General features: G+C 45.8%; 2 protein-coding genes across 2 annotated transcripts; both read right to left on the bottom strand.

The window, feature by feature from the left end:
* Window positions 1-1,179: 1,179 nt before the first annotated feature.
* Window positions 1,180-1,965, bottom strand: LOC126592268 (uncharacterized). Its single transcript, XM_050257982.1, has one exon. It carries the CDS (start codon window positions 1,963-1,965, stop codon window positions 1,180-1,182), a length of 786 nt encoding a protein of 261 aa, XP_050113939.1.
* Window positions 1,966-4,631: 2,666 nt separating this feature from the next.
* On the bottom strand, window positions 4,632-9,604 carry LOC126593390 (uncharacterized). The gene is made up of 2 exons (XM_050259444.1): window positions 9,048-9,604; window positions 4,632-8,738 (listed from the first exon to the last, which is right to left on the bottom strand). The coding sequence occupies exons 1-2, from the start codon at window positions 9,533-9,535 to the stop codon at window positions 4,859-4,861; spliced, it is 4,368 nt and encodes a 1,455-aa protein (XP_050115401.1). The 5' UTR covers window positions 9,536-9,604; the 3' UTR covers window positions 4,632-4,858.

Below are 9,604 nucleotides of genomic sequence, written 5' to 3'. Positions count from 1 at the left end.
AGAAAGACCTTCCGTACAGAGCAGGAAGAGATAGGGAGATAGTGGATCTCCTTGTCGCAGCCCTCTCTCTGGTAGGACAAACCCAGTAGGGTTTCCATTTACAAGGATGCTGAAAGAGGCAGTGGAAATACACTCCTTGATCCAGATACAAAATAAGGGAGCGAACCCCAATTTCACCATCATGGATAAGAGGAACGCCCATTCCACGCGGTCGTACGCCTTAGCCATGTCGAGCTTAATAGCCATGCCAGACTGTTCTCCTTTATTTTGATGAAGCAGTGAGTGTAGGAGCTCGTGCACCACCAATATGTTATCCTGAATTTGTTTCCCCGCCACAAAGGCCGATTGGTTGTCACAAATCACCTTTGGCATCACCAGCTTTAACCTATTAGTGAGAACCTTGGCAATGACTTTGTAGATTACATTACATAGTGCAATGGGCCGGTATTGCGTCATACTTTTCGGGCATTTGACTTTAGGAATAAGCACAAGGTTAGTATGATTAAGTTTCCTCAGAATAGTACCAGAATGCCAGAAAGCTTTGACAATCTTGACTACATCCTTGCCCACAATACCCCAATGATCCTAGTAGAAACATCCAAAGTACCCGTCCGGGCCCGGGGCCCTGATTGGAGGGATTTGGAAGACAGCCACTTTTATTTCCTCCTCGGACACCGCTGTCGTCAAGGCAAGGTTATCCTCAGCAGACACTCGTGGTCCCAGGCATTCCCCAAGCTCGTCGATTTGCCTAGGGCTACTCGTCTTAAATAACTCTGTAAAATAAGAGGTAGCAATAGAAGAGATCGCTGCTTCGTCCTCCTGCCACACTCCGTTCGAGTCCTCCAACCCCTTGATTTGGTTAAACCTCATTCTTTTGAGCGTTTGCGCATGGAAGAACTTAGAATTTTTATCACCTTCTTTTAACCATTGGGCACGCGACTTCACTCTCTAGTAGATTTCTTCATTTCGATGAGCAAACCTGAGCTCTCTCTCCTTGGTTTTAACCACATCCGAGGCGAAGTCGGTGGTCATATAAGCCGCTCTTATCTCCTCTTTCAACTGCATGATAGTTTTCTTTGAGTTCCTTCCTCTCCCTCTATACCATTCCTTTAGCCTGTGTCTTAGAGCTTTCAGTTTTTCACAAAAACAAAAGGCATGTGACCCCCCATATTTATCTCTTCATTCCTCACCCACCAATTGCCGACACTCCTCCAAATTGCTCCATCGCACATCATAAGCGAATTTTCTCCCCCTCCAAGCTTTCACTTTCTCTGTGGACAAAAATAGCAGAGCATGATCAGACCCTTCCAAAACCACGTGCCTGATTATGTTTTCAGGGTAAAGGTCCTGCCAACCCATTGTAGCCAAACCCCTGTCCAGGCGCTGCTGAATAGGCTTCGCCTCTTGGTTGTTCCGCCACGTAAACGGATAGCCAACAAAACCCAGGTCCATGAGCTCATTTTGAGCCACAAAACCTCTAAAGTCACGCATACTAGACGTCGGTCTATAGTTGCCCCCATCCTTCTCATCATTACACAGAATATCATTGAAATCACCGATGAGAAGAGCCCTTCTCCTGTCGTTTCCAAGCCGCCTGCTCAAATACCCCCATTGATCTCGCCTTTTTTTCTCATCAGTACTAGCATAGATAGCAAACAAATACCAGTGACACTTCTTATGCTCATCCCAAATTTTAACTTCAATAACGAAGTCATCCGACTTCACCATAGTTACCTGAGTAGCATCCCGCCAGAAAACACAGAGCCCCCCCCCAATGCTCCTAGGTTCCACTGCGTGCATGTACTCCAAATCCAAACGTTTCTTCAGATACCCGTAACGACTACTTTTATTCTTGGTTTCCAGCAACACCACTATGTCAGGGGTGTGGAGCCGATTCTGCTCCAGCAGATTGTCAACTGTCAGGTCACCCCCGATACCCTGACAGTTCCAAGTAAGTAGCCTCATTTGGACTTGGGAGACCCCTCACGGCTGGTCTCCTCCGCCTCATCAGATGACTTCCTGCTTTGCTTAGATCTTTTAGGTTCCACACATGGGTTAACCACATCATACTCCACCTCTCTGAAAGTTCTCTTTTTACCCTTGCTCTCATTCATCACAGCGTCAATGATAGCTTCCAGCTCAAAAGGGTCATCATCCGTAGCCAGATCACAATTCCCTACGCATCCCCAACCATCACTAGCATTCCTCCGGCTAACACTCCCCATGTCCCCATTCACACCATCGCCAGGGACCAGATTAAGATCAAAGGTAGAGCCTCCATTCAGTGTCACACTGGCCATATCCACCTGTCCTCCCTGCTCGTAATGGTCGTTGAGTACCACGTGTTCCGCTCCCGCGGCCACCTCTCCCCCCGGCCCAATTAAGCCTGCATCAAAAGCCAGTTCTCTCGCAACCCTCATTTCTTCTTCATCTAGACGTTGACGTCGGATTTTTCCAGCAAGCTCATTGTCCCTTTGTCTCATTTTGTTAGACGACCATCTGGGCTTGCTTGGCGATGTTGCAGTGTCGATAACTTCCTCCTCCAGCGGCGCGGTACACTCACTGCCACTCTGAGCTCTGGAAGCTAATTTCTGGGATTGAGCTCCCATTCCTGACGTCGTCGAGGACCGCCCGGAGCGTCTACCACCACCTGGTTCATCACTCCTTTCATCGTTCCAACGCTCCGATCCACTCCGTCCCCCATTTGACCCAGAGGAAGCCCTACTCCTGGATCCAGCACCCAGTGGATTGCCTCTCAGGTCCGACACTGCATCCAGACCACGGAACGCAAAGGCCTCATTCCACGTCTTGGGGCAGTCCTCTGGACCTGTTCTTTCCTCCAGCGTTGCCTTGCAGATCCTAGTAGGGTGTCCTAGCTTTCCACAAATGAGACATTAGTTAGGAAGCGATTCATACTTGAAATCAATCCAAATCTTGCCTTCATCAGGAAAGGTCACAAAGGTCCCTCTCATTAGGGGTTCGCGAACATTGAATCCGATTTTCACCCGAAGGAATCGTCCAATGCAATCTCGGCTCCCAGTTTTGTCCACTGATCGAACCTCACCCACCAAACTGCCTATTGTTTCAGCTACCGCTTGGGTCATGTTGAGCACCGGGACGTTATGCAGCTGGACCCAGAACACCCCCAGGGAAAGAGGAGACCTTCGGTTCAGCCCCTTCTCCGTTCGATCCGCCACTAAAACAAGGTCATTTTTGAAGCTCCAAGGCAGGTCGGCCTCAACCACCCGTTGCAGATCCCTTTTTCCCGCAAATCAAGCAAGGAATCTACGATCTCCAATCTCCCTGATCGATACCCCCTCACGTCCGCGCCAAAGGGACATAAAGCAGTCAACAAACACATCTCCTTTCACCACCTTCGCAGTGAGAACTTCTACAATCAAGGTATACTGAAACCCTAATAGGGCACCTTCGACATCCTTCCTCTCGATACACACGCCTCCCTATTCTTTCTCAGACAGGATGAGGTTGGCCCCAAATTGTGTCCCCAACTCCTCCAGATCCGCCTTCGGGCTTTCCCCAGCCATTCCAGGCAGAGAGGCTTCACCCCGCTCACCCCCAGTGCCCACCTCCTTGAGCGCCAACCATAGATCCCAGATCTACACACAGAGTCACCAGATCCAGATCTCCAACCCCAGCGGGCCGCCCACGAACAAAAACAGAGGAGCTGCGTCGCTCGCAATCACCTCAACTTAACACGAGAGCCGAGCCAAGTGCCCGGATTCATAGCCAGAACTTCAAACAGGATGAACTAGCTCATCAGATCTCGGACGACGACAGGGCGCGCTCGTCAATGGAGCACCGTACTCCTCCTTTCGAGGCACAGGTCCATTGAAATTAGGCCAGCACCCTTTGTTGTTGTTGCAATTGGATGACCACCGCTGCAAATTGAAGCGAGATTCTCCCTTTGCGGCTCTGCCTCGGAGCAAGAGTGAGAGTGTGGACTTCCCCCTCAATATTTTACAATTCTTGGGATTTAAGTTTTGAGAATCCTTTTCCTTCTTGAGACTTGGAGTTGATGAGATCATCTGGGAGTAGAAAACAGAGAGTTCTCCGAAGGAGAGTCGGGGTTTTTATTTATTTATTTTTTATTTTCCCCCTCCCTTCTCATTGGTTGCTGTCTCCCCCCACCTTATTTTCCGATTGGTCCACAAATACCCTTACCTTGGGCTTTTCCCTTCAAAGTGAGAGTTTAAATAATTTCTAAAATCTATAGTTTAGTAACACAATTTTAAACGTCTGTAACTATACCGTTATAATCCGGACTCGCAAACGGCTTTCGCCTATGCGTTCATGATTTCGAGATCTATTCAAAAATATAAATTGTGACCTTGAAAGGTCTACGAATTTTAAATAATTAATTTCCAAACTTCAACTTCGTAACTAGTTTAATTAAAATCTAAATTTAAACAAATTAAAATAAATTCTCGAGAAATAATATAAAATTTCAATAATAAAAATACGTAGATTATAACAGTAAAATCTAGGAACAGGATTTCACAGTTTTAGTCCAAATTCTTTTGTCGAAACTTGTTTCACCGAAATGAGCACTCGGCTTTATAATAGTAGAGATATATAAATAGAAGATAATGAATGAATGCATGAACATTATTAAACCCATTAATACAAACATACATTTTCACAAAGATAGGATTTGTGTTTATTGTTTTAGCGCACACATATTACAGTGAAGTAATTAAAATCTAAAAAGGAAATCAAAATTCCACTTTTGCTAGATACACTATTATATTTAGCTCATGCAACAAATTTTTTAAGATAGAACGAGTGAAGTTTCATGAGGATTTCTAGAGACATTATGCACAAACATCACATGATCATATCATGTATGGGTGCGAATGGCTGTGTAGACATCAACTTCTTGGGGGTCAGGGTTTTCTTCGCCCAGGCGTAATTCGAATCTGTTGTCAACAAATGGCTTTGTATAGAGGCCAGTTGCCACATGGCGTAGTCGGCAGAGCACGTTGTTGTGGTTGTTGCCGGTTGGTCTGACACTCTCAGGCTTGAACAATGTGCAAGTCCATCTTTCTGTGTTTTCGTCTCGATTGTCAGCCGCAGCAAGGATCAATGGATTGTATTTGTCCATCTCCATCCTTCTCAAGTATTTGTTGTTGTACAAGCATTTGATATGAACGTAATGATTATTTTGGTGGTCCCTACTATTTGCCCGCTCCACATGAAACTGTGCGAACTCGCTCGTACGATCCTGTGCGGAGAATTGGAGAATCTGATGAAAGTTGTTTTCTTGATCAAGCATGTAGCGCAAGCACCTGTTGTTGTTGTTTGATTTCAGCACAAAAGGGCTTGGTAGTACAAGCGGTTCCAAGTCGACGACTGTGTACACATCCATGTCGTCGTGGAGGTTGGGGGTCTTGCTCCCTGCAAAGAGGCACTGGTTGAAGTCGTTACCAGTGAATGACTTCACAAAGTGCCCAAGTTGCACGTGGAGTAATCGGAAGACTGCCTTGTTGTCTGAATGGACAACCACAGGCTGGAACAATGTGCAGGACCAATGTTTTTTATCTTCCTCTGGTTCGTCAGCTCCAGCTACAATCCAGTACAGGTGATCGTTCGCCCTTCTCAAGTACTTGTTGTTGAAACAGCATTTGATATGCACGAGTCCTCCGCAACCGCTGTCTGCCGGCTCTATTTGGAACTTTGCGTACTCGCTCTTAACATCCTCTTCGGAGAGCTGGACAATCTCATCAAGCTTCTTGATACGTTGACATATGTAGCGCAAGTATTTTTTGTTGTTGTTTGATTTCAGGGCTAAAGACCTTGGTAGTACAAGCGGTTCCAAGTCGATGACTGTGTACACGTCCTTGTTGTGGGGGTCGGGGGTGTTGCTCCGTGCAAAGAGGCACTCCTTGAAGTCGGAAACAGTGAATGACGTCACAAAGCGCTCGAGTTGCACGTGGAATAATCGGAAGACTGCCTTGTTGTCTGAATGGACAACCACAGGTTCGAACAATGTGCAGGACCAATGTTTTTTATCCTCCTCTGGTTCGTTAGCTCCAGCTACAATCAAGTACTGGTGATCGTTCACCCTTCTCAAGTACTTGTTGTTGACACAGCATTTGATATGCACGAGTCCTCCGTAACCGCTGTCAGCCGGCTCCATTTGGAACTTTGCGTGATTGCTCTTAACATCCTCTTCGGAGAGCTGGACAATCTCATCAAGCTTCTTGATACGTTGACGTATGTAACGCAAGTATTTTTTGTTGTTGTTTGATATCAGCGCAAAAGACCTTGGTAGAGGAAGCGGTTCCAAGTCGACGACTGTGTACACATCCATGTCGTTGTGGAGGTTGGGGGTGTTTCTCTCTGCGAAGAGGCACAGGTTGAAGTCGTTAACAGTGAATGACCTCATAAAGCGCCCGAGTTGCACGTGGATCAATCGGATGACTGCCTTGTTGTCTGAATGGACAACCACAGGCTCGAACAATGTGCAGGACCAATGTTTTTTATCTTCCTCTGGTTCGTAAGCTCCAGCTACAATCCAGTACTGGTGATCGTCCGCCCTTCTCAAGTACTTGTTGTTGAAACAGCATTTGATATGCACGAGTCCTCCGTAACCGCTGTCTGCCGGCTCTATTTGGAACTTTGCGTACTCGCTCTTAACATCCTCTTCGGAGAGTTGGACAAGCTCCTCAAGATTCTGGATACCTTGATGTATGTAGCGCAAGTATTTTTTGTTGTTGTTTGATTTCAGCGCTAAAGACCTTGGTAGTACAAGCGGTTCCAAGTCGATGACTGTGTACACGTCCTTGTTGTCGTGGAGGTCGGGGGTGTTGCTCCGTGCAAAGAGGCACTCCTTGAAGTCGGAAACAGTGAATGACGTCACAAAGTGCCTGAGTTGCACGTGGAGTAATCGGAAGACTGCCTTGTTGTCTGAATGGACAGCCACAGGCTTGAACAATGTGCAGGACCAATGTTTTGTATCTTCCTCTGGTTCGTCAGCTCCAGCTACAATCCAGTACCGGTGATCGTTCGCCCTTCTCAAGTACTTGTTGTTGAAACAGCATTTGATATGCACGAGTCCTCCGTAACCGCTGTCTGCCGGCTCTATTTGGAACTTTGCGTACTCGCTCTTAACATCCTCTTCGGAGAGTTGGACAAGCTCATCAAGATTCTGGATACCTTGATGTATGTAGCACAAGTATTTTTTGTTGTTGTTTGATTTCAGCGCTAAAGACCTTGGTAGTACAAGCAGTTCCAAGTCGATGACTGTGTACACATCCATGTCGTCGAGGAGGTCGGGGGTGTTGCTCCGTGCAAAGAGGCACTCCTTGAAGTCGGAAACGGTGAATGACGTCACAAAGTGCCCGAGTTGCACGTGGAGTAATCGGAAGACTGCCTTGTTGTCTGAATGGACAACCACAGGCTCGAACAATGTGCAGGACCAATGTTTTGTATCTTCCTCTGGTTCGTCAGCTCCAGCTACAATCCAGTACTGGTGATCGTTCGCCCTTCTCAAGTACTTCTTGTTGAAACAGCATTTGATATGCACGAGTCCTCCGTAACCGCTGTCTGCCGGCTCTATTTGGAACTTTGCGTACTCGCTCTTAACATCCTCTTCGGAGAGTTGGACAAGCTCATCAAGATTCTGGATACCTTGACGTATGTAGCGCAAGTATTTTTTGTTGTTGTTTGATTTCAGCGCTAAAGACCTTGGTAGTACAAGCGGTTCCAAGTCGATGACTGTGTACACGTCCTTGTTGTCGTGGAGGTCGGGGGTGTTGCTCCGTGCAATGAGGCACTCCTTGAAGTCGGAAACAGTGAATGACGTCACAAAATGCCTGAGTTGCACGTGGAGTAATCGGCAGACTGCCTTGTTGTCTGAATGGACAGCCACAGGCTTGAACAATGTGCAGGACCAATGTTTTGTATCTTCCTCTGGTTCGTCAGCTCCAGCTACAATCCAGTACCGGTGATTGTTCGCCCTTCTCAAGTACTTGTTGTTGAAACAACATTTGATATGCACGAGTCCTCCGTCTCCGCTGTCTGCCGGCTCCATTTGGAACTTTGCGTACTCGCTCTTAACATCCTCTTCGGAGAGTTGGACAAGCTCATCAAGATTCTGGATACCTTGACGTATGTAGCGCAAGTATTTTTTGTTGTAGTTTGATATCAGCGCAACAGACCTTGTTAGTACGAGCTGTTCCAAGTCGACGAATGTGTACACATCCATGTCGTCGTGGCGGTTGGTGGTGGTGCTCCCTGCATAGAGGCATTGGTGGAAGTCGTTAGCAGTGAATGGTGTCACTAAGTTCCCGAGTTGCACGTGGATTAATTGGCGGAAGACTGCCTTGTTGTTTGAATGGACAACCACAGGCTTGAACAATGTGCAGGACCAATGACTTCTATCTTCCAATGGCTCGTAAGCCCCAGCTACAATCCAAAACTGCCTGTGGTTCGCCCTTCTCAAGTACCTGTTGTTGAAACAGCATTTGATATGCACGAGTCCTCCGTCACCGCTGTCTGCCGGCTCTATTTGGAACTTTGCGTACTCGCTCTTAACATCCTCTTCCGAGAATTGGACAAGCCCATCAAGATTCTCGATACGTTGACGTATGTAGCGCAAGTATTTTTTGTTGTTGTTTGATCTCAGCGCAAGTATTTGTTGTTGTTTGATCTCATCAAGTACTCGGGGTGGGTTTAAGATACACTTAACAATGTCGTCGATTTTTTCAGCTTCGTTGCTAGCAGCTCAAAACAAATAACACATTTAATTAGTGAACTCTCTTTTTTGCTATTACTTCAGAAATGTAAAAACAAACAGAGAAAAATATTACAAACAGAGAGAAATATTACACGATATTAACAAAAAGTGTACTTGAAATTTTTTCTCTGTTTCTATCCAAAATGCACTGGTAATTACTAATAAAGTCCAGTATGTACTGCTTGCTAAAGATTTAAAGAGTAAAAATGAAACACAAAACTAAATCGATGACATTATGGTAGGAAATTAACTATATAAATACACGGTAAGGGGGGAGAAATGTACGTACTCTTGCTCCTTGACACGATATCCTGTCAAATTTGCTACTTTTTTAAGAGCTTTCCTCCACCTATCCACCATCTCCTTGTCTTCGAATTTTCTCTCATGGTCTATAAAGGCGGCACCATAACAACCCGTTTGATTTCGTACATGGGACGGATCCACCTTGTAAAAAACTGGATAAATTATTTGTTGCTTTGATTCTCTACATTGATGGATCTTGACGAGCTCTTCCAAACACCACCTTGAATCTGCATAGTTTTTAGACAATATGACAACAGAAATTCTTGAATCTTCAATAGCTTTGAGGAGCGTTGGTGATATTTCTTCTCCTCTTGGAAGATCGTCATCAATGAAGGTCTTGATTTTCTTAAGAACCAAAGCCTTGTATAAATGACCTGTAAAATTGGTGCGTGTATCCTCTCCTCTAAAACTCAAAAACACATCATATCTCCATGAAGGAGGCAAGGAAGAAGAAGCCACAAGTTGATTGGCCATAGGAGAATTAAAACATGGTAACCTAAAGAAAAGAGTCTCTCAAAGGATTGGAATATGCAGTATATGGTA

Source organism: Malus sylvestris, chromosome 12, assembly GCF_916048215.2.
Source record: "Malus sylvestris chromosome 12, drMalSylv7.2, whole genome shotgun sequence".
NCBI classification, from domain to species: domain Eukaryota; kingdom Viridiplantae; phylum Streptophyta; class Magnoliopsida; order Rosales; family Rosaceae; genus Malus; species Malus sylvestris.
This window is presented reverse-complemented; position numbering and strand designations above follow the sequence as displayed.

Excerpts from the sequence above, each read along its gene's own strand:
- LOC126592268 (XM_050257982.1), bottom strand. The coding sequence starts at position 1,965 with ATGAGGCTACTTACTTGGAACTGTCAGGGTATCGGGGGTGACCTGACA.
- LOC126593390 (XM_050259444.1), bottom strand. The coding sequence starts at position 9,535 with ATGGCCAATCAACTTGTGGCTTCTTCTTCCTTGCCTCCTTCATGGAGA. Across the intron at positions 8,739-9,047 it reads TATCGTGTCAAGGAGCAAGA|CAACGAAGCTGAAAAAATCG; the intron begins GTACGTACATTT and ends TTGAGCTGCTAG.